The sequence below is a fragment of the Gorilla gorilla genome, chromosome 10 (genome assembly GCF_029281585.2).
Source record: "Gorilla gorilla gorilla isolate KB3781 chromosome 10, NHGRI_mGorGor1-v2.1_pri, whole genome shotgun sequence".
Lineage (NCBI taxonomy): Eukaryota > Metazoa > Chordata > Mammalia > Primates > Hominidae > Gorilla > Gorilla gorilla.
This window is the reverse complement of record NC_073234.2, coordinates 92,091,665-92,115,922: the sequence shown is the minus strand read 5'-3', so window position 1 is coordinate 92,115,922 and position 24,258 is coordinate 92,091,665. Positions and strand designations below refer to the sequence as shown.

General features: G+C 40.5%; 1 protein-coding gene across 2 annotated transcripts in view; it reads right to left on the bottom strand.

The window, feature by feature from the left end:
- Nucleotides 1-22,937, bottom strand: part of ZDHHC17 (zDHHC palmitoyltransferase 17) — an 89,697-nt gene extending 66,760 nt beyond the window's left edge. Inside the window, exon 1 of one of the 2 annotated variants that reach the window (XM_019039007.4) lies at nt 22,627-22,937. In XM_019039007.4, coding sequence (XP_018894552.2) covers nt 22,627-22,719 — 93 coding nt within the window. In that variant the 5' untranslated portion in view covers nt 22,720-22,937. The remainder of the gene's footprint in view (nt 1-22,626) is intronic. The other variant, XM_004053604.4, reaches the window with a different exon arrangement.
- Nucleotides 22,938-24,258: the final 1,321 nt, after the last annotated feature.

The window sequence follows — 24,258 nt, the reverse complement described above, 5'->3', positions numbered from 1 at the left end:
GAATAAGTAAAGACATTTAGGCATCTAGTTCAGCAGGCAACGGAGATCAATCAGGGAGTTTTGAGGAAGGAAGTAACAGAATTAGATATGCAATTTTAGAAGATCATCTAAAGATTTTTTTTTTCCTTTCCACCATCCCCAAAATTTATACTTCCGCCTTTCCTGTGCTATTTACTAGAAGGCATTTCTAACTATCAAAGTGTCCAAGCTAGAAAAATTCAGCTGGGTGCAGTGGTGCATACCTATAATCCCCACAACTCATGAGGCTAATGGGGAAGGACCACGTGCGGCCAGGAGTTTGAGACCAGCCTGAGGAACATAGTGAGACTGTCTCTAAAAATAAAAATTAAAAAGGCCAGACACAGTGACTCATGCCTGTAATCCCAGCACTTTGGGAGGCCGAGGCGGGTGGACTGCTTGAGTTCAGGAGTTCAAGACCAGTGTGACCAACATGGTAAAACCCCATCTCCACTAAAATACAAAAATTAGCCAGGCATGGTGGCAGGTGCCTGCCATCCCAGCTACTCAGGGGGCTGAGGCAGGAGATTCACTTCAACCCAGATCGTGCCACTGCACTACAGCCTGGACGACAGAGCAAGACTCTGTCTCAAAAATAAATAAAAATAAAAATAAAAAAAATTAGCCAGGCTTGATGGCACACACCTGTAATCCCAGCAACTCAGGAGGTTGTGGTGGGAGGATCACTTGAGCCTACAGTAAACTGTGATCACACCACTGCACTCCTGGGCAACAGAGCAAGATCCCATCTCTTTAAAAAAAAAAAAAAAAAAGAAAGAAAAGAAAGAAAAAGAAAACTAACTCCCCCTTGATTCTTTATCCCACAGCTTCAAATATTCACCAAGTCGCAATGCTTCTTTTCTCAAAATAAATCCGTCCCTTCCTCTGTATTAATATTATCACAAATGGTCTACCCGTATTACCGTCCCTATCACTCCCTTACTTAAAATCCTTAAAATCATACATATAAGGGTAAAGAGAGGACATTTCAGCAATCATACAAAATCCTTCATGAAGTGGTCCCAGTTTGCTTTTTCCAGCTTTAGTATCCACCATTCCCTTCTACACATCCTACACATTTACGTATACCAGCCATTCCAAGAAGTCATGTACTTTTAAAAACCTCAGTATCTTTGTGCTCATGTTAGCTATTCTACTTAGAAGACACACCCCATCTCAAGCTCAGGCAAACCTTTACAAATCACAATTCAATTCACAATTCAAGAGCCACCATAGCCTTCCTTGTCCCAGGCAATTAAATGACCTATTATGTGTGCCCATGCTATGCAAATAAATTATTACAGATGACTAAGGATGGTGGACAATAATTTTTTCAAGTTTACAATGGGTTTATCAGGACATAACCACCATCATAAGTAGAAAAGTATCTGGACTCACAATGGTTCAACTTATAATTTTTAACTTTATGATGGATTTAACAGACTATTAAATGCATTTCTGACTAATGATGAGTTTACTGGGATGTGGTCCCATCATAAGGTGACGAGTATGAGGGGACTTCAAAAAGTTTGCAAAAAAATGGAATCAAAAGATTAAAAATATAAACTTCACTTCTCAACATAAGCCCCATCAAGTTCAAGACACTTTTGTAAATGATGATATCATTTAGTCCAACCCTAAAAAACTGAAGGTCCTGGCAATTTAACCAAGTCAATGCAATATTTTTCACATTGTTACCCGAAAAAAATGTGTGCCCTTTAAAGATGTTTTAAGATTAAGGAACAAAAAGAAGTTAGAAGGAGCCAATTCAGAACTGTAAGGTGGATGTCTAATGATTTCCCATCGAAACTCACAAAACTGTCCTTGTTTGATGAGAGAAATTAGCAGGAGCATTGTCATAGTAGAGAAGGACTCTCTGTTAAAGCTTTCCCAGGCATTTTTCTCTGCTAAAGCTTTGGCTAGCCTTCTCGTAATAAGCAGATGTTGTCATTCTTTGGCATTCCAGAAAGTCAAAGAGCAAAATGCCTTAAGCATCCAAAATTCTGTTACCACAACCTTTACTCCTAACTTTCTGCTTTTGCTTTGAGTAGACCACTGGTAGCCATTGCTTTGTCTTCAGGATCGTACTAGTAAAGACGTGTTCCTCTCCTGTTAACAATTCTTCAAATAAATGCTTCAGGATCTTGATTAAAAACTGCTCCTGTCTGCAGCCAATATGTATGCAAGGGTTTTGGCACCCATCTCGTGGAAAGTTGGCTCAACTTTAATTTTTCAGTCAGAATTGTATAAGCTGAACCAATTGAGATGTCTATGGTGTTCGTTACTGTTTCTGCTGTTAATCTTCCACCCTGTTCAATTAGGGCATGAATAAGATGAATTTTTTCCTCACAAATTGATGTCGATGGTCTTCTGCCACCAGCTTCACCTTCAACATCATCTTATCCTTTCTTAAAACAAGTTATCCATTTATATACTGCTGATTTCTTTGGGGGCGTTGTCTCCATAAACTTTTCACAAAGCATCAACGATTTCACCATCTTCTACCCGAGCTTCACCATAAATTTGATGTTTGTTCTTGTTTCGATTTTAGTAGAATTCATGTTGCTCTGATAGGGGCTCTTTTCAAACTGATGTCTTATCCTCCTTAATGCCTCAAACTAGATATGGTTTAGACATGTTACAACTAGTTAAAAGTTTATTTTGGTGCAAAAAAATTGTTGATATCCCTGTATAGTTTTTTCATAATACCCATTTTCCATGAACTTTTTGAAATCTGTATATATTGTGTGGTGGTATATGTGCTAGTTTAGTATTGTTGCTCTAATAAATTGCCACAAATTTAGTGGTTTAAAACAACACAAATTCATTATCTTATAGTTCTAGAGGTCAGAAGTCGAAAATCATCACTGGACTAAAGTCAAAATGTCAGTAGGGCCACACACTCTGCTCCCTCCAGAGGCTCTAGGGGAGAATCTGTTCCTTGCCTCTTCTAGCCCTCTTGGGTACTGGCATAATCAAGGCCAACATTTTCAAATCTCTCTCCGCTGTTTTTACATTGCCTCCTCCTCTGTGTATATGTTCAAATCTCCCTCCACCTCCCTCTTATATGGATATATATGATTACATTTAGGGCTCAGCTAACCAAAATAATCCGTCCAACTCAAGATACTTAATTATTTCTGTAAAAACTCTTTTTCCTGATAAGGTAACATTTATAGGTTCCAGAGATTAGGACCTGATATCTTTGGGAAACCATTATTGTGCCTATTAAAGGATGAAAATAAGAGTGGAGAAGTGAGAAGAGATAAAATCTGTATTCCATGGTGATACGGTTTGGCTCTGTGTCCCCATCCAAATCTCGTCTTGAACTGTATTCCCCAGGTGTTGAGGGAAGCACCTGATGGGAGGTGATTGATCATGGGGGCGGTTTCCACCATGTTGTTCTCATGATAGTGAGTTCATAAATAGACAGTTATGAGATCTGATGGTTTCATAAGCATTTGATAGTTCCTCCTTCATGTACCCCTCTCCTCTTTCCTGCCACCACGTAAGACGTGTCTGCTTCCCCTTCCACTGTGATTGCAAGTTTCCTGAGGCCTCCCCAGCCATGTGGCACTGTGAGTCAATTAAATCTCTTTCCTTTATAAATTACCCAGTCTCGGGTATTTCTTTATAGCAGTGTGAAAACAGACTAATACACATGACTGGAGCTTTGTAGTTTTCTCTTAGCTATCAAATACCCTCAATCATGGGAGAAACCTAACCTTGGGCTCTCTCTTGTGGGACATTTTGAGAGATCTGAAATTCACCCTGTGGGGACTAACTTACAACTTGACCAAACTTTAGTCAGGCTCCTCTGAGCCCTCTACTCAACTAGGCCTCAACGTCGACCCTTGCCATTTGGGGGCCTGCATATCCCAATTTTTGCAAGAATTCTGCTAAGTCAATTAGACCTAAGTCAGGCAGGCCAAGGTCATCAGATACTGAAGGTGGGGAATTCTGTTAAGTTGTTTTAGCAAGAATCCCCCGCCCCTGATGTCTTCTCTTGGTAATTTTCCATCTGCTGACTACCCCTCATTCTGCTTGTTGACTATAAATCCCCACCTGTCCTTGCTGTATTTGGAATTGAGCCCAGTTCTACACTGAGGTATCTTTTCCACTATTGCAAAATTCCTGAATAAAATCTGTTGTTTATCACTTCAGTCACTGCCCACTTCTGGCTTTCTCTGACAAGACTTCCCTCTGTAATATTCTCTGGTACAAACGAGACATTCTCCAGCACAATTCTTAAAACTCTTCCTCAGCTCCTGCTCCAGTGGCACATATCTGAGGTTGTGTCTGCTGAGCAGGCAACTTTCTTTGTTAAGTTTCTTTCAAGATGTCACTAGACTGAACAGCATCTAAAGTGTCTGCCTGGCCCAAAGGAAATGCTCTTGACTCAATATCACTGGACACATAGTGAAAGCCCTCTCTTCCAGCTTTTCCACTGCAAAGCTATTTTATATATCTGTTACATTTATTCTTCTCCAGGAATGCAGCAGCAGGCCCCAGTCTCTGGGCCTTCCATAACTCCAGGAGACCCAAATCATACTTTTCCCAAGAATTCTCTAACACTTTACTCAGGTAACATTCCAGGGAGGGAGGCCTAACTATTTTCTGCAACCCAGCAGGCATCCAGCTAAAGGACCATCTTCCTTCCTGAAAAGTCCCCCAATCTCTCAGAGAAATTGTTTTCACCCACAGAGAAGATAATGCAAAGACTATAGCACTCCATTTTGAGCTGATAACTCTTCAAAGAATCCTTCCTCACATTAAATTCTTTTTTTATCTTGTATAGGCTGGAGGTGCTAAAGTTCCAGAACAAATCATGGCCACTTGACAAAAAATTCAACACCATCTCTTTATAATGCAGCTTTATCAGCTTTATCGGCTACTATCCTTAGCTTTAGGCTCCAGGAAAAACGCTAAGGTGACAAGAAAAAACCCACTTAACACTCAGTTATATACAAATACATCATACAGTACTTACCCTATCACACCTAGAATTTTTCAGTTAACATTATGTTTTTGAGATTTATCTGTGCTGATACATGTAGCTCTACTTTATTCAATGTAATTGCTAAACGGTATTACATTACATGAATAAGCCAGATATATTCTCCTACTGTCTTAGTCCATTTTGTGTTGCTATAACAGAACACTAGAGACTGGGTAATTTATAAAGAAAATAAAGTATTTCTTACAGTTCTGAAGGCTGAGTAGTCCAAGGTGAAGGGGCCCACATCCGGCAAGGCCATTCTTGCTGCATCATCCCATGGTAGAAGGTGCAAGGGCAAGAGAGCATGAGACAGCAAACGAGAGGACTAAACTCACTTTTAGAACCACCCACTCTCAAGTAACAAACTCACTCTCTTGATAAGGACATTAATCCATTCATGAAGGCAGAGCCCTCTTAGCCTAATCACCTCTCAGCAGTCCCACCTCTTAATACCATCACAATGACAATTAAATTTCAACATGAGTTTTAGAGGAGACATTCAAAACAAAGCACCTACTAAAATACAAGTCGCTTAACACTTTTTGCTACTACAAACCATATTGCAATGAACAATCTTATATGGGTCTCATCTGTAAAAATTTCTCTAGGGTAAGTACGTATTAGTTTTAATAGAACTTATAAGTATCTTCAACTATCTTTCAAGGTAGTAGTAACAATTTATGCACTCACTAGCAATGTGTGAGTTCTCTTTCACTATACTTGGATTTATCAGACTTTTTTTTTTTTTTTTTTTGAGACGGAGTCTCGCTTTGTCGCCCAGGCTGGAGTGCAGTGGCACAATCTCGGCTCACTGCAAGATCCGCCTCCCGGGTTCACACCATTCTCCAGCCTCAGCCTCCCGAGTAGCTGGGACTACCAGCGCCTGCTACCATGCCTGGCTAATTTTTTTTTTTGTATTTTTAGTAGAGACGGTGTTTCACTGTGTTAGCCAGGATGAGGAGGGTCTCGATCTCCTGACCTCGTGATCCACCCACCTTGGCCTCCCAAAGTGCTGGGATTACAGGCAGGAGCCACAGCGCCCGGCCTATCAGACTTCTTAATTTCGGGAGATCCAATGGCTACCTAATTTTGTCTTGTTTGATTTGTATTTCCCTGAAGAAAAGTGAAGAAGTTTATCAAAGAGAGATCAACTACATCAATGCTACTGAAAAGTCAGGAAGAATGAAGACTGCAAGTAATCACTGGATTTAATATAGAGGTCACATTACTTGGAAAGTGGGGCACATGTTAGGCTGCAGTTGACTTAAGAAAAGATGGGAGAAAAGGAACTGGGAACAGCAAGTACAGACAACTTTTTAAGAATTTTATTACAAAGAAGTTGGGCGGTAGCCAGAAGTGACATGGAATCAAAGAAAAATAAAGTTTTTTATTTTGCTTTTGTTTTCTAAGATGAGAGAAATGATCACTAACAGAAATGATCTGGTAGAGCCAAAAACTAATGATGTTAAGTGTAGAGAACTGCTGGAGAGGTGTCCTTAAGTGGGCATGAGGAGACAGAAATTAGTGTAACCAAACATGTACAGTATCTTTTATGCTGGAAACTACACAACACCAATAAAAGAAGTCAAAGAATATCTAAATAAATAAGCAGGCATGGCATAATGACAGACTGGAAATTTTAATATGGTAAAAACTGTCAATTCTCCAATTGATATATAAATTTAATATCATAATCCCAGCAAGTAGACAATAGACAAGTTTAACCTAAAATTTACATAGGAAGTAAAAGAAAACAAACCGCTAAAACAATTTTGAAAGAGATGAATAAAGTGAGAAGAAGCAAACTACTAAACTTCAAGACCTACTATATAGCTATAGTAATCAAGACTCTGTAGTATTGGCTGAGGAATACATAAATCAATGAAACAGAAGACCCAGATATAAAAACAGCAAATATGCTCAACTGATTTTTTACAACAATGTAAAAGCAATTCAATGGAAGAGATGTACCACAGCAGTTGGATATCTATAGGCAAAAAAAAAAAAGAAGCTCAACCTTAACTTTCACACTTTACACAAAAATTAACTCAAAATTAATCATGAACTTGAATGTTAAAGGTAAAATTATAAACTTAAAAACATAGAAGACAATCTTTGGGATCTCAGGCTAGGCAAAGAAAACTCAGACTTGACATGAAAAGCACAATTCATAAAAGGAAAAATTGGTCAAATAGACTTCATCAAAATTAAAACTTTTGCTCTGGGAAAGACTCTGTTATGAGGCTGATGTGGTTTGGCTGTGTCCCCACCCAAATCTCATCTCAAATTGTAGTTCCCATAATTCCCACATGTCATGGGAGGGAATTGGTAGGAGGCAATTGAATCATGGGGATGGGTCTTTCCCATGCTATTCTAGTGAGATAGTAATCTCACAAGATCTGATGGTTTTATAAATGGGAGTTCCCCTGCACACACTTTCTTGCCTATCACCATGTAAGACGTGACTTTGCTCCTCCTTGCCTTCTGCCATGATTGTGAGGCCTCCCCAGCCATGTGTAACTGAGTCAATTCAACCTCCTTCCTTTATAAAGTACCCAGTCTTGGGTATGTTTTTACTAGCAGCGTGAGAACAGACTAATACAAAGGTGGAAAAGACAAGCTACAGACTGGGAGAAAATAACTGCAAATCACAACAAAGTGACTAGTGCCTAAGATATATAAACAGCTCTCAAAACTTGACAGTAAAATAAATAATCAACTAGGAAATAGGCAAAAGACACAATTAGTGGCTGAAATGTATACCCCCAAAACTCATATGTTGAAGCTCTAACCCCTGTACCTCAGAACAGACTGTATTTGGAGCTAGTGCCTTTAAAGAGGTGATCAAATTAGCATGAGGCCATTGGGTGGGCCCTAATCCAATGTGATTACTGTCCTTTTAAAAAGGAGAAAATTTGGATACATAAAGAGATCATGTGAGAATATGAGAATGCAGCCATCTGCAAGCTAAGCAGAGAGACCTCAGAAGAAACTTGATCTTGGACTTCTAGCCTCCAAAACTGGAGAAAAAAAATTTCCATTGTTTAAGTCACCCAGTTTGTAGCATTCTGTTATGGGAGCCCTGACAAAGTCATACAGACATGAAGAGACACTTCACCAAACAAGACATACAAATGGCAAATATGCACATGAAAAGATATTTAACATCATCTGCCATTAGGGAAATGCAAATTAACATGACAATGACTTATCACTTACCTATAAGACTGGGCTAAAATTAAAAAGTGTCAAAAATTTCTTTATTATGGTTGCTGACTCAGCATCCATTTTTAGATCTAACGTAAGTTATCTGAAACCCAGCTATAGCCCTCCATCTTGGCCTAGTTAAAACTTCCCGGCCGAGCACAGTGGCTCACGCCTGTAATCCCAGCACTCTGGGAGGCCGAGGCAGGCAGATCACCTGAGGTCATGAGTTTGAGACCAGCCTGGCCAACATATAGTGAAACCCCGTCTCTATTAAAAACTACAAAAATTCGCTGGGTGTGGTGGTGCATGCCTGTAGTCCCAGCTACTTGGGAAACTAAGGCAGGAGAGTAGAAGAATCGCTTGAACCCATCCAGGAGGCAGAGGTTGCAGTGAGCCGAAATCGTGCCCCTCTACTCGACCCTGGGTGGGAGCGAGACTCCGTCTCAAAAAAAAAAAAAAAAAAAAAAACTTCCCTTGCCTGTGTGACTGTCTGCAATACAGACTTCTTCATCTCACTGACCAAAAACTCAATATTCCCCACAGCTGCTGACCACGATAAAAACCTAATAGTCAACACCAGAGTCATGTAAATAAGATCTCCCTTCACGAGTGTTTGCTTTAAACTAGCCAATCCACAACCCCCACAGGAAAGCCTACAGGATAATGCCCATCTACCTTAAAAAAGGCATAGTCCCACTGATATCCCCTTTTCCCTCTCACTCTTTTTCTCTCTCCCCTCCCTCAGCTCCCCGCATCCTTCCTTAACCTTAACCTCTCTGGGCCCTATGAGTAAATCTCGTTTCATTCTGGTTTCACTTCCTCATGTGTCTCACCTGACACACACGCACAAACCTAACTCAGTTCCCCAATCCCCGCTAGGGCTCTCCTAGAGTGACGCTACTTGCCTTACGGCCCTCTCAAGATAGAGATCCCAAGACCAATTAGAAAGTAAACATAACAATAAAAATCATAACAAAGTGACAATACCAAATGCTGGTGAGGATGCAGCTCTCCCTCATCCTCACTCATATACTGCTGATTGGAATGTAAAATGTACAGTTACTCAGGAAAACAGCTTGTCAGTTTCTTACAAACATTAACATACAACTACCATATAACCCAGTGATTGCACTCCCAGAAGAATCAAAATTTATGTTTCAATGAATACTTGTACACAAATGTTTAAAGCAGTTTAATTTCTAATAACCAAAACCTGGAAACAACCCAGATAATCTTCAATGGGTGAATGGTTAACATATCACGGTACATCCATACCGTGGGATACTATTCAGTACCAAAAAGGAACAAGGTACTGATACACACAACAACCTGATGACTCTCCAGAGAATTATGCTGAATGAGAAAAGCCAATCCCATAAGGTTACATACTACATGATTCCACTTACGTAACATTCTTAAAATTACAAAATAATAGAAATGGAGAACAGGTTAGTGATTGCCAGGGGTTAAGGAGAGGTTGGGGGCTGGAAGGAAGACCACATGGGAATAAAAGGGCAATATGAAGAATCCTTATGGGGAAGGAAGTGTGCTGTATCTTGACTGTACCAATGTTAATTTCCTGGTTGTGCTATTATATACTATCCTATCCTATCCTACAGTGTCCTATAATTTTGCAAGGTGTTACCACTGGGAGAATCAAGGTAAAGGGTACATGAGATCTCTCTGTGTTATTTCTTACAACTGCATGTGAATCTACAATTATCTTAAAAAGTTCAAGAAAAGTTATCAACTTGAGCATTTAAAATGTGCACAATTTATCATAAAATACGCCTCAATAAAAAGATACACAGTAAAAAAAATTTTAACACATACAAGTTTTTTTAAAAAACTGTCCAGAACAATGCTGTCCAACTGAACTTTCTGCATATAGATTATTGACATGTTCTATAATTCTGTGCTACCTAAAACAACAGCCACTAGCCACACATAGCTAATAAACACTTGAAATGTAACCTGTATAACTGAAAAACTGAATTTTAAATTTTATTCATTTTAATTAAATTTAAACTGCCACACGTCAGTGGTGGTCACCATTGAACAATGCAGGTCCAGACACTACAAAGAATAGGGAAGATCGTTATGTGCTAAAATACAGCTATGTCCAAATTGTATTCAGAAAAATACAGATTTTATAACATAACATTTATGTAATAAAAACAAGGAAATAAATATACATGAACACATATGTAAAATATATATTTAAATGTACAAGCATAGAAAATTCTGAGTGTACTTAAAAGTAGTATTTACCTGTGAGGAGTGAGAGAAGTTTGTGCTTGCTAGAGACAGGGAACTGTGGGACTTCACCATGAACTATATATCCTTCTGTACTACTTAAATGTTTTACAATAATCATGTGTCACCATTAAGGCTAAAAAAAACCCATGCTGAAACTTAAATTTCTGATACCTTTAAAATTTATACATTATTCAACAGTATAGAATAAATCGGATGTTAAGATAATAATGTTCAGAAAGTTTAAGTTTATATATGGTCTGCTATGCTAGAAGACTAGATTCTAGTTTGTCAAGAATTTTTTTTTCCACCTGTACCCTTTTTTGGGACTTGATTACATCAATTATTCAATGGAAAAAGGACACAAACAAAGAAAAAAAGTTTAATGGGAATTTCTGAAATCAAGCTAATTAACCTCTCACAAACAGGTGGAAGATTCTGGCTATTTACATTACGAGTGGTCAAAGAGAAAGCAAAATTTCCAAAGAAAACACTGTCTAGAATTTATTCATGATTATATTTACAGAAATATAAATAAAGATTAATGAATATTTATAATTTCAGTGAAAGAACATAGGGAGGTAAAATTCTAGGGTTAAAAACAAGATTAACGATAGTGTACATGCTCTCTTAAAATCTTGGAACCGCAGAAAGAAAGTAAGTAAAGATTATAAAACAAATAACAGCTAACTATTTGCCAGGTATTGTTCTAAATTTTACTTAGAGACAGAATTTCATAAAATCAAAAGATGCTATTGATTATAAGATGCACCATTATTGTATGTACCACTAAGAAAGAAAATACTGCCAACTGAACTGAATGCTTTTTTATCACTTCAAATTTTTACTTCTACTAATTGAAGGATTATTTACACTAATTGAAAAATCTTTTACAGACTTACTTAGATTTTTAAAATATCACTCTTTAGGCTATATCAAATGGAGATAAACAAATCAGTTACTGTATTGCTAAAACTTGTTCATGCTCAAGGTTAGCCTCTTTGGAATTACTGTTCAACTTAGAGTTTCAATACCATGTTCTTCGTCACAATATTGTTTATGAGCCACCAAGAACACTGAAATATAGCATTTCTTAAAAGAATGTCACTATTATCTCTAGGATTTCCTTCTCCAAGCCACTGACACACATTCCACAAGTTTTGATGATTTTCTTGATCTTACTGGAAGTTATCAACAGTTTTCAGAAAACAATCAGTAATCAAACTCCTTTCTAAAATGCTCTTTAAATGGATTGCTAATGAAATGGGGGCAGCAGGTGTACAATTGTGCTATCAGGAATAACCACAAAGAGGCCGGGCATGGTGGTCCCAGCACTTTGAGAGGCCAAGGCAGGTGAATCGCTTAAACCCAGGAGTTCAAGACCAGCCTGGCCAACATGGTGAAACCCACTTCTACTAAAAATATAAAAAAAATTATTCAGGCATTGTGGTGTGCACTTGCAGTCCCAGCTACTGTAAGATCCTGTCTCAAAAAAGAAACAGAAAAGGAATAATCACAAAGATGCCACATGCACAGGCACTGACAGTCACTATTGCAATTTCGCTAATGCAACAGACACCATTAACTGTTTAAGTCACAAATCCCAATTTCAGAGATATTAAAATACATACAGGTTAAAATCTACAAAAGGTATATTAACTCATTTAATCTCGTAAGGACCCTAAGAAGTAGGTGTTATTAACCCCACTTTCCAGATAATAAAACTGAGGTACCCAGAAGATTAAGTAATTTGCCCAAGATCATATAGTTACTAACTGCTGGATGAAGCATTTGAGGTACACTACCCTGAAATGTATTCCAAAAAAGCTCTACTAAGTAGAAGAATGTGGTCCAGTAACAAATCTTTAGAAGAGATTTACAGATAATACAAATGATAGTAGGACTCTTCAAAAATGTTTAAACTTGAGACACCTATAATTCAATCAGCACTATCTGTCCTCTCATCAGCTCTGCCACAGATTTAATACTGAGACTACTCATCTCCATCCTTATCTACACCTAGGGTTATTTCAACAAAAGACACCTGCTTTCAAAGCATGTTGGGGGTGGGGGGGCGTGTGTGTGTGTGTATGTATATATGTGTGTGTGTGTGTATATACATATATACACACATACACATACACACACATTCTTTTCTTTGAGACAGGGTCTCACTCTGTCATCCAGGCCGAAGTGCAGTGGCATGATCACGGCTCAATGCAGCTTCAACCTCCTGGGTTCAAGCAATCCTCCTGCCTCAGCCTCCTAAGTAGCTGGGACTACAGGCATGCATCACCACACCCAGCTAATTCTTTTATTTTTTGTAGAGACAGGGATCCCACTGTTTCCCAGCCTGGTCTGGAATTGCTAGGCTCAAGCGATCCTCCCACCTCAGCCTCCCAAAGTGCTGGGATTTACAGGCACGAGCCACCGCACTCAGCCAGAAGTATATTTTACCTTATTAATGTATACTAAGCAAAAGAATAGACTGACTAAAAGAAAATTTCAAAGAGAAGGACTTTTACAGAAATGTAGTTTTATTATTTCAAGTAAAAAGGTTACTAAAAGAAGTGGCCTTAGAGCAACTGCTAAAAATGAATCCTCCCCTAGTTCCTTTAGTAACAAGGAAGAACTGATAGTTAACTCTAATAAAGTTTTTCTACTATATTGTAAAAAATAAGTAAAAAATAAATTGTATTTTGACCTACTCATGTATATGGCAAACTACATATAAGGATTATGGGCTTGGGAGTCAGAGTTTAGGTTCTAATATAAACTATGCCAACTTTCTAATGATGTGAACCTGAGTAAACTACTTCACCTCTCTTGAATCTGTTTCCTAATCTGTAAACAGCTCAACATATACACTTTGCAGAACTACTGTGAAAAGTAAATGAACAAAACTTGGAAGCAATTAAGACGTCCTTCGGTGGGTGAATGGATTTGATACATCCAGAAAATAAAATATTATTCAGCACTAAAAAGAAACGAGCTATGAAGCCATGAAAAGACATGGAGGAACTTTAAATGAATATTACTAAGTCAAAGAAGCCAATCCAAAAGGCAACATACTGCATGATTCCAACTATATGATATTCTGGAAAAAACAAAACTAAACAGAGAGTAAAAAAATCAGGGATTGGTGAGAAGGACATATGAACAGGCAGAACAAAGATTTTTAAGGCCATGGAACTATTCTACATGACAACATAATGGTGGACACACATTACTCTTACAAGTGTTAAGAACCTCGCCGGGTGCAGTGGCTGACACCTGTAAGCCCAGTACTTTGAGAAGTAGAGGCAGACAGATCACCTGAGGTCAGGAGTTCAAGACCAGCCTGGCCAACATGGTGAAATCCCGTCTCTACTAAAAATACAAAAAATGAGCAGGGCGTGGTGGCACGTGCCTGTAGTCCCAGGTACTCGGGAGGGAGGCTGAGGCAGGAGAATTGCTTGAACCCAGGAGGCGAAGTTGCAGTGAGCCAAGAATCAGGCCATTGCACTCCAGCCTGGGCAACAAGAGCAAAACTCCATCCCTCTCCCAAAGAAACAAAAACAAGCGTTAAGGCCGGGCGCGGTGGCTCACGCCTGTAATCCCAGCACTTTGGGAGGCCGAGGCAGGTGGATCACGAGGTCAGGAGATTGAGACCATCCTGGGTAACATAGTGAAACCCCGTCTCTACTAAAAAAAAAAAAAAAAAAAAAAAATACAAAAGTTAGCTGGGCATGGTGGCACGTGCCTGTAATCCCAGCTACTCGGGAGGCTGAGGCAGGAGAATTGCTTGAACCTGGGAGGCAGAGGTTGTAGTGAGCTGAGATTGTATTACTGCACTCCAGCCTGGCGACAAAGCTAGACTCCATCTCAAAAAAAAAAAAAAAACAAAAAACAAAAACAAGCGTTAAGAACCACAGAATACACAACACGAAGAGTGAGCCCTAATGTAAACTATGGCCTTTGGGTGATAATGATGCATCAATGTAGGTTCATCTACCATAACAAGCGTACCACGCTGGTGTAGAATGTCCATACTGAGGGAGGTTATGCATGTGTACAGGCAGGGAGCATATGGGAACTCTCCGCACTTTCTGCTCAATTTTGCTACCAACGTAAAACTGCTCTTAAAAAATTAAGTCTGTTCAAAAACTTTAAAAACAAAACACAAATGAGACCATTTGTAACCACAGCTAGCTAGTGCCTAGCAAATCCAACTCTCTATCATCTCTATCATACTGTATTGTGCTATAAAAACAGGCAACCTGGATTACTACTTAACCTCTCTATACCTCTGTGTCCTCATTTGTAAAATAGGTATAAAAAGCTGTGAGGGTTAAATGAATGAATATATATGCGAAATTGTTTAGGATAGTGCCTGGCTCATACTTATAATTTGCTGGCATCCATGTCCCGGCTACATGGAAGAAAGAAGCTGGTCTGCATTTGGAGAAAATGAAGCTGAAAGGGAGAGAGGAGGAGAGATAAGAGTTTTGGTGGCATTCTCAGCTCAGGTTCCAGTTGTCCTTGATTTCAACTGCATCCTTGCATCCTGAGTTTAGGTTATCTGAGACAGTAAATTCCCCTTTTTGCCCAACTATGTTTCAAACAAGATTGTTGACATCTGCAACAAGAGGATCCTTACACAACAAGAAACTTCTGTCTTCAACTCAAAGAACTTTTTTTTTTTTTTTCATAAGAATAGGGATAGTTTTGGTAACCACCAGTTTTGTTCATACCTCATTAAATCCTTCAAAAATTAATGAGTATTCATAATTGAAAAATTATTCTTAAAAACTAAACAAGGGTAGGGTATACTAACATCTCAATCAGAAGTAATTTTTCACTTCATTTTTTTCTAGAATACAACTGATAAAAATGCAAGCCATCTGACATATATACACAAAAAATGTCTGAGGTACTGTTAATGTTATAATCTTCATATCCTTAACAGTATCACCGATAATCAGAAAGATGATCCTAGGACACTATAATGTTCTAATTTATCAAAGAAAGATTCTATTATGTTTAGTATGTATTAACCCTAGAAAATAATTTGGCAAATTTGCAACAGGAATTGAAACAAAAACAAAAAAGTATTCTGTTTAATTCTCTGTAACTCAGGATACTAAGTTCACAGTATCTCATTCACAGAAGGCTGAAGTTTCACTGTACTTTCAAATTAGCTGCCTGTGGCTCTACTTTAAGAAAATTTTAAAAGAAGATATTTTATCCTAGGTCTAAATAATTATTCCACTGGGTCAAATTTTATGTATTTTATAAATATAATATTGTCTTGAATCATTATTTTTCAAATTCCAAAATTAAAATATTTGATTTTACTCTTAAATTATCCATCTGTAATAAAATCTATTCATAAAATAATACTATAATCAGATAATGCACTGAAAGAGAATTTTACATAACCTTAATAGTGAAACATCTTTTCAGATTATGTAATTGTTGTGGGTTCTGTTAAAAGCAAACTGCATTTTTTTTTTTTTTTTTTTGAGATGGAGTTTTGCTCATTGCCCAGGCAGGATGGCACGATCTCAGCTCACAACCTCTGCCTCCCAGGTTCAAGATTCTCAGATTCCCAGGTTCCCAGATTCTCCTGCCTCAGCCTCCCGAGTAGCTGGGATTACAGGCATGCACCCCACGCCCGGCTAATTTTTTATTTTTAGTAGAGACGGGGTTTCTCCATGTTGGTGAGGCTGATCTCGAACTCCTGACCTCGGGAGATCTGCCAGCCTCAGCCTCCCAAAGTGCCAGAATTACAGGCATAAGCCACCACGCCCGGCCAGCACACTGCATTTTAAGACACCTTAACTGTTCAATGCTGACTACCTTAAGATACCCTTACAACCCTCTCTAGAGGAAAGGAGGACCACGAATCATTTCTAATTTTAAAAAATACACACAGACACACTCTCCCTCATCTATCCTGAGGTACCTGAAGGTCTACAGTTAATCTTACATCATTTAACAATGTGTTATTTTGTAAATGTTATTACTTTGGGGCCTAGCAACAGGTCAAGACCATACTTGGATTCCCAATAAACACTCCCTGTAGCAAAGCACACATCTTTAAAAACATTAAATAGGGCAAAAGGGCTTATAATAAGAAGTCCTCTGCCCATCTTCTCTTCAATCCCCAGAGACAACCAATACTAATTATTTTAGCCACTCTAATATATGCATACTACAATTGTTTATCAATTTGAGGTACTACTTTTTACCACAATATTAATAGCCAACATTTATTGTGTTTACTAAGTGCCAGACACAGAACTTCACATGTATTATCTCACTTAATCCTCACAACAGCCTCATAAAGTAAGTGCTATTATACCCCCATTTTAGTTTGGAAAATTGGGATGCAGAGTTCAATAACGTGCCCAGGATTGCAAGCTAGTAAGGAGCAGAATTGAGATTTGAATCCTAACACCACTGCTCACTTTTAACCTATATACTCTTATATCCACCGACTCCACAGTCCACTCTTAATAAATACTTTTGAGATCCTCCCAAATTAAATAAAAATAATGAACAAAATGAAACAAAGAAGCCGAATCAGGAAAATGACATTTCTCAAAACCAGAACAATTTTTTGGTCAGTAATTTTCAACTCTGGCTTTGAGCACAATCCATGAAGTCTCACCAATTAATCACATTTTAATTTTATATCTATTGACTCAGTGATTACTAAGCTTAATAGTAATGCTCAGTGGTTACTATGCTTAACAGTGGTTACTATACTAAGCATAGTAGTTACTAAGCTTAATATATAGTATTTTAAAATACACATTATTTTAAAATCTAGTTTATTATTATATGACCTGTAACATTTTTGCTGAATTTTTTAAAAGGCATCAAATCCTAGTGACTGCATAAAGAAGTGCTTTGAAGGAAAAGAGTTGCAGGTAACCTATGGGAAGAAAAACAACTTTCAAAGTCATTTTGTATCTGCTTTCTGAAAGCAAATGAATTACCTTACATGTGTACAAATACATACACACACACACACACACACACACACACACACACACACATACATAATAGGGCAAAAAGTAATAGAAAAAGGCAAAATTCTTTTCACTAAAGAAAAGCTTCATGGCCGAGCACGGTGGCTCATGCCTGTAACCCCAGCAGTTTGGGAGGCCGAGGCAGGTGGATCACCTGAGGTCAGGCGTTCCAGACCAGCCTGGCCAACACGGTGAAACCCCGTCTCTACTAGAAATACAAAAAATTAGCCGGGTGTGGTGGCAGGCACCTGTAATCCCAGCTACTCGGGAGGCTGATGCAGGAGAATTGCTTTAACGCAGGAGGCTGAGGTTGCAGTGAGCCGAGATCACGTCATTGCACTTCAGCCTGGGCAACAAGAGCGCAACTCCATCTCAAACTAAAGAAAAAAACCAAAAGCCTCAAGAAGTAGATTTTATGAAATCTGTGAGGACAGTAGATAATAGCAATAGTTCGATTTAATATTCAAACAGAAATCACCAGAAATAATAAAATGAATGTGAAATAAAAAACGTTACCATAAAAAGAGAGACGAAAATGAGAAAAAAAGGCAATAGCAGAAGTTTTGAAATCGAGAAAAAAGGAAGAAAGAAAGAGATGAAAGCGCTAGATAATCTAGGCAATCCAGTTCAAAGCTCTGAGTCAGATGGTTCTGAAATAGCCCCTATGATACTGTGGCAGAAGGGGATATTGTGATCTCATTCTATCAAAGAGCTGAGATGACTTACTGAGGATGTACTACTAGGTAAAATGGAAGCTGGTCATAGCTAGTCTGCTGGACCAGTAGACCAACATATGGTCTCTGTCCCTCTACGGAAGCCTTTCTTCTAACCATTCTAAATGACAGGAATCTGACACCACTTACAAGCGACATTACTTAATTCAGTACTTACTTGAATCGTCCAGTGCTTCACGTGCATACAACTTCCCAACTATTTACCTTCTGGAAAACATATGCTATCTTTTTTATGTTATTTTAACCCATATAACCTAACACAATGCTACGTACCTAGTAGACAGATGCTCAAGTTGATTATATTGAAAAATCACAATTTAAAACCAGAACACTTGAGTCTGAAGAAATCTTAGAGGTCATCTAGTCTAGCTACTCTATCTTAAAAGCAACAAAACTGAGACCAGTTAAATATCTACTAGCTCAAGGTCACTGAGCTAGAACTAGCACCCTAATCCCTTGATCATCAGTTCTTCTTTATCCAAAGAGCCTTTAATTTCTTTCATTTCAATAAAACAAATAATCACCTATTTCAAAAGAAAACAAAGTAACAGCAGCTTCCCTTTCAGTATTCACTATATGCCAGGGCATTTAGAAGGTACAATTTGCTTGGCAGCCTATGCGCCTAGGTCTATGAAAACTGCTTTATAAACATTAGCCTAGTTAATATTCACAATAACTGTAAAAGGTGTCACTATTAACCCAACTTTACAAATGAGAAAAATGTACTTTGACCATGATAACAGTAAGCTGCAGAAGCTACATTTTCAGTTTGTCACCACAGCTTTGGATTTTTTTTTTTTTTTAAGACAGAGTTTTGCTCTTGTTCCCCAGGCTGGAGTGTAATCTCGGCTCACTGCAACCTCCACCTCCCAGGTTCAAGCAATTCTCCTGCCTCAGCCTCCCAAGGAGCTGGGATTATAGGCATGTGCCACCACGCATGGCTAATTTTGTATTTTTAATAGAGACGGGGTTTCTCCATGTTGGTCAGGCTGGTCTTGAACTCTGAACCTCAGGTGATCCGCCCGCCTCGGCCTCCCTAAACCCTGGGATTACAGGCGTGAGCCACCACGCCTGGCCAACTTTGGCTCTTAACCAGTATTCTATACTGCCTCTCACTGAACACCAAAAATATCCTGAAGTCTCACAGACTCCAGCAAAATTCCTTACCCAAACATGACAAACAAATGTTTAAATGACCAACTAAATGAGTGGATGATTTAATTCATTAAAAAGTAAGATTATCTTACCTAAAATACCTCTAAAAAGTCGTTCATCTAATTGTATAATCCTCTAAGAAAGGTTTTAACAGTGGGCAGTTTGCATACTAATAAGAGATTTAAGCAATGCTCATTTCTTTACCTACAAATAATTCATCTGCTTAACAAATACTAAAGTGAAAAACTGTTTTTGTGTGAGAGTGTTAAATTGGAAGATAAAAAGTGAAATGAAATTTGTTCCTGCAAGATCCTATTCCACTAAATTAAAACCCACATAAGTTTTAAATCAGTCACCAAAACCAAAATAAATGTGTAACACTTCCCTCTCTCTTCTGGTAGAGAAAAAAGAAGTAACATTAACTCAGCACCTACAATGTGCCAGTTCTTGACCCTCAACATATAGCCTCACCTAATCCCTTACAGCCAAGTAAACTAGGCAGCATCTCCATTTTCTTTTCTTTTCTTTCTTTTTTTTTTTTTTTTTTTTGAGACATAATCTTGCTATGTCACCCAGGATGAAGTACAGCTGCTCGATCATGGCTCACTGCAGCCTCAACCTTCCAGGCTCAAGCAATCCTCCCACCTCAGCATCCGATTAGCTGGGACTGCAGGCGTGTACCACCATGCTCAGCTAATTTTTGTATTTTCTGTAGACACAGAGTTTTGCCATGTTGCCCAGGATGGTCTCGAACTCCTGGGCTCAAGTGATTCTCTCACCTCGGCTTCCCAAAGTGCTGGGACTACAGGTGTGAGCCTCCATGCCCAGCCAGAATCTCCATTTTCTGATTACAACTGAAGCTTAAAGAAATTAAGCACTTGTCTCAGGTCACTTAGCTAGTTAACGAATTTCCAGAATTAGAATCCAAGTCTGTCTGACCCAAAGTCTATGTTCTCTCCAAAAAGAGGTTAAAAGTACTATTATTTCATTACTTACCAAGACAGAGAATGAGTTTCTTCCCAAAGGAGACTGAAAACACTGCTTATTTTAACAACAAACATATATTATCTCAGTTAATCCTCGCTATAGCTTATTAACTATTATTTTTATCCATTATAAATGATGAAACTAGAACTCAGAGATGTATTCATAGCTTGCCCAAGAACACACTGCTAGCAGGCAGCAGAACTACCCCAGGTCTGCACCAGCTGCACACACTAACCACAGAAAATGCAGAAAGACCTCAGCCATGTACTACAAGCTTAAGGTCCATCCAAAGTATTAAAATAATCAGACCTTGTGCTTCTTGGGTAAAAAGGAACGGTATATATTATGTATGCCAATTCCCACTATCAATGATGAGGAGGTTGACTTTCTAGTAATATCCTATCTATCGAATGGCAACCTGAAGATCGGTAGCTAAATTTCAAGCCTATACTGGCCATTCTACTACACCAAATAATCTGGATTTGTTGCCAGTTAAAATCATTCTTAAAGTAGCAAACAACAGTACTATATTACAAAGCAAAGGTTTATGAAGAACAGTATGCTAAAATACGTAAGATAGGCCAGGCATGGTGGCTCATGCCTGTAATCCCAGCACTTTAAGGTAGCTAAGGTGAGAGGACCACTTGAGTTCAAGAGTTCAAGACCAGCCTAGACAACATAGGGAGACCTCTTCTTCTACAAATAATAAAAAAATCAGCCGGGTATGGTGGCGCGAGCCTGTGGTCACAGCTACTCAGGAGGCTGAGGGGAGAGGATCACTTGAGCCCTGGAGGTAGAGGCTGCAGTGAGCTGTCATCGTGTCAGTGCACTCCTGCCTGGGGGACAGGGAGAAACCCCGTCTCAAAAAAATAAACTGGATAAACACTTAAGTGTTTGAAATACTTTCACAAATACTTTCACAGGAACAGATGAATAGAAATCACTTAGCAACATTTTCAAGGCAACATCTGAAAACTACTTTGTCTATTTCTTGACGTATGTTAGGGCCTAAGTGAACCAAAAGAGATGTCTACAATGCCAGTTCTGAAAATGTTACCACTTTGGTCAGACAAGTGTTTAGTCTTACTGTATAGTTCTGTTTATCAGAAACCCAGAGCAGCCTTTTCTACTGAGACTGGCACAGGTATATATTCCGAAGGAACTGTCCCATGTGTTTTTGATAAACCAAAGTGACGAATGAGAGGGTGGTTGAGTGTTAACATGCAACATAAAAGGATGGTTGTCATTATTCACTTTCTAACAAAAACTAGTGGCACGCTACAAACCCAAATCCAGAAAAAAATAGAATCACTCTATTGCAAAGTAACCAGGTAGAGACTTCCATGTTTGTTCATCCTACAACACGACTGTCATCTTTTAACCTCATGAAAACTACCCGAGTTCTTCAGCAAACTGTGCCGCTACCCCATACACACATCACTGTGGATCACTAAAAATCAGAATGCATCAAGAATTGCTTCCAAGCCTTAACTAGCACTAGCTCAGCTACGAACTCGGAGGTAAACAAGCACAGACTGACTGACTGTGGAGCGGGGCACTGTTTACTTACATGGGAAGACACTCATGTTGTGATGGGAAACGTGTTGCACTGTCCACCCCTAGCTCCTAGAAAAACGGTACTTTGACAAGCTAATGTGAGTGTAGGTCTATTCCCAAAAGTTTTTACCTCTCTTCTTAATCGCTTAAGGACAAATGCTCAAAAAAGGACGCCCGACACAAGGTGCCCGAGGTGCTACCCATGGCATTACCTGGAAGGACATCACTATGCCCATGAAACCGTCCCCTCACAGTGGACTAAAGGGAAGCAATAGATATCGTCATTCACCCTGGCGAAGGAAAAAGAAATCAAAACCAGACGCGCTTCCACCTGGCCCCAAGAGGCTTGGAGCAAGACTAGGGTCTAAGCTGCGGTTCAAAAACAGCACCAGGCCCCTCCGCCTCTGCTCTCAAACGCAGCGCGGCGACACAGCAGAACCATCAACACCTCCACCTCTGTCCTCCAGGCACAGCCAGGGACTGCGTCCCAGAGCCCGCCCCGGTCGGGCCCGCCCCGCTATCTCCTCCCCCGTTATCCGCTCGCAGCCGCGCTCAGGCCTGGATTCGCCTCCCCACCCTCCGAAACTTCGGCACGTCCCACTCCCCACACACGTCGGCCGCCGCCCTCGGCGAGTCCGGGGAAGAAAGGCTGGAGGGCCGCAGGGCAAGGAATCCACTCAGCACGGTTCCTCACCTCTGGGTGGAGAAGGGGCACACAGCCCGCTTCGGTATCGTACTCATCCGGGCCGTCCGCCATCTTGGTGTTAAATCCCTCCTCCCGCTGCATGCCGGGAGAAAGCGTTTCACCCTCCCGGGGCTCGGGCGAGGCGGAGGGCGAGCGCGGGGCGAGCGCGAGCCCCGCCGGAGGCGACGCGGGCCTCCTCCTCCTTCTTCTCCTGCCCCCGTGACGCCCCCTCTGTCCCCTCCCCCCTCGGAGGGCGCGGGTTTCTCCGCGCGTGTGCGGAAGCGCGGCCCGGCCCCGGACTGGATCGCGCTCTGCTGCACTGCGCTGGGGACGGCGGAGGGCTCTGGGCGTGGGCCCCGCGGCTCGGGGGCGGGTCTCGGCTGGAGGTAGATGTGCAGCTCTGGCTGCCCGGGGGAGGCGGCTGGGCGGTTGAGACAGTCGCTTGGGAAACCTAGCAGCTGCTCAGGAGCGAGAACAGAGCTCCGGAGCCGCACGCAGCACAAGTCTGGAGCCCCAGGCAGCCGAGGAGGCCCACGCCCACGCGCTCCCCACTTCCGCTCCGGGACCCCCGGGACCCCTCTTCAGGAACTCGGGCAGAGCCGTCAGCCAGCTCCAGGGAGGTTTGGGCCCGTCAGGCTTGAGTCGAGACCTGCATCATTCCTGAAGACAAAAGCAGCTTCCCTTTCCTCCACACTTGAAAAGGTCACCCGCAACCTGTGCCTCCGGGGGACGCCCGGAAAAACATGGATACAACTCAGGGCTTCCTACTAGAGAACCCTTTTGTTTGTTTGTTTTTTTAATGAGACAGAGTTTTGCTCTTGCCGCCCAGGCCGGAGTGCAATGGCGCGATCTCAGCTCACTGCAACCTCTGCCTCCCGGTTCAAGCGATTCTCCTGCCTCAGCCTCCCGAGTAGCTGGAATTACAGGCGCACGCCACCACGCCCGGCTAATTTTTGTATTTTTAGTAGAGGCGGGGTTTCACCATGTTGGCCAGGCTAGTCTCGAACTGCCGACCTTAAGCGATCTGCCCGCCTCGGCCTCCCTAAGTGCTGGGATTACAGGCTTGAGTCACCACACCCTGCCGAGAACCCTTTTTAAAATGATCCCAACCTGCTCTCAATCGTCTTGAATTAGTACCACACAAAAAATTTACGAGCTCAAAGCCCACACACCGCCATCTGCAACATTTCGATATAATCCAGGAATTCAGAACTGAAGCCACTTAAACTGAATTCGCTTAAATGCAAGGCAGATAAAATGACTAAAGCCATTTTTTAAAGGATTTTAGGGCGGTATGGGGGAGGTGCTCCCTGTAAATGGGCTGATGGGACAGTTTTAGATAGCATTTGTCTTTCCTTTTAGCTGTTAAAAATTGTAAGTCTAAACAGCTCAGAATTTAGCAGAGATCATGAAAGTTGACCTATTAGAGATCCTGGTACTTACTAATCTGTCTCCTGTTAGGCCAGAAACCACCAGGAAAAAGCCTGTACTCCGATAACGTCAGGCCAATTTGTAAATCAGGAGGGAGGGCACTCCAAAGGAAGCTTGGAATGCCACTGGAAAAGGGAAGAGGAAGCCTCCTTTGTAAGATTAGTTTCCCGCCAAAGGAGTCTGAGGAGGGTCTAAGGAGAGCCAGAATCA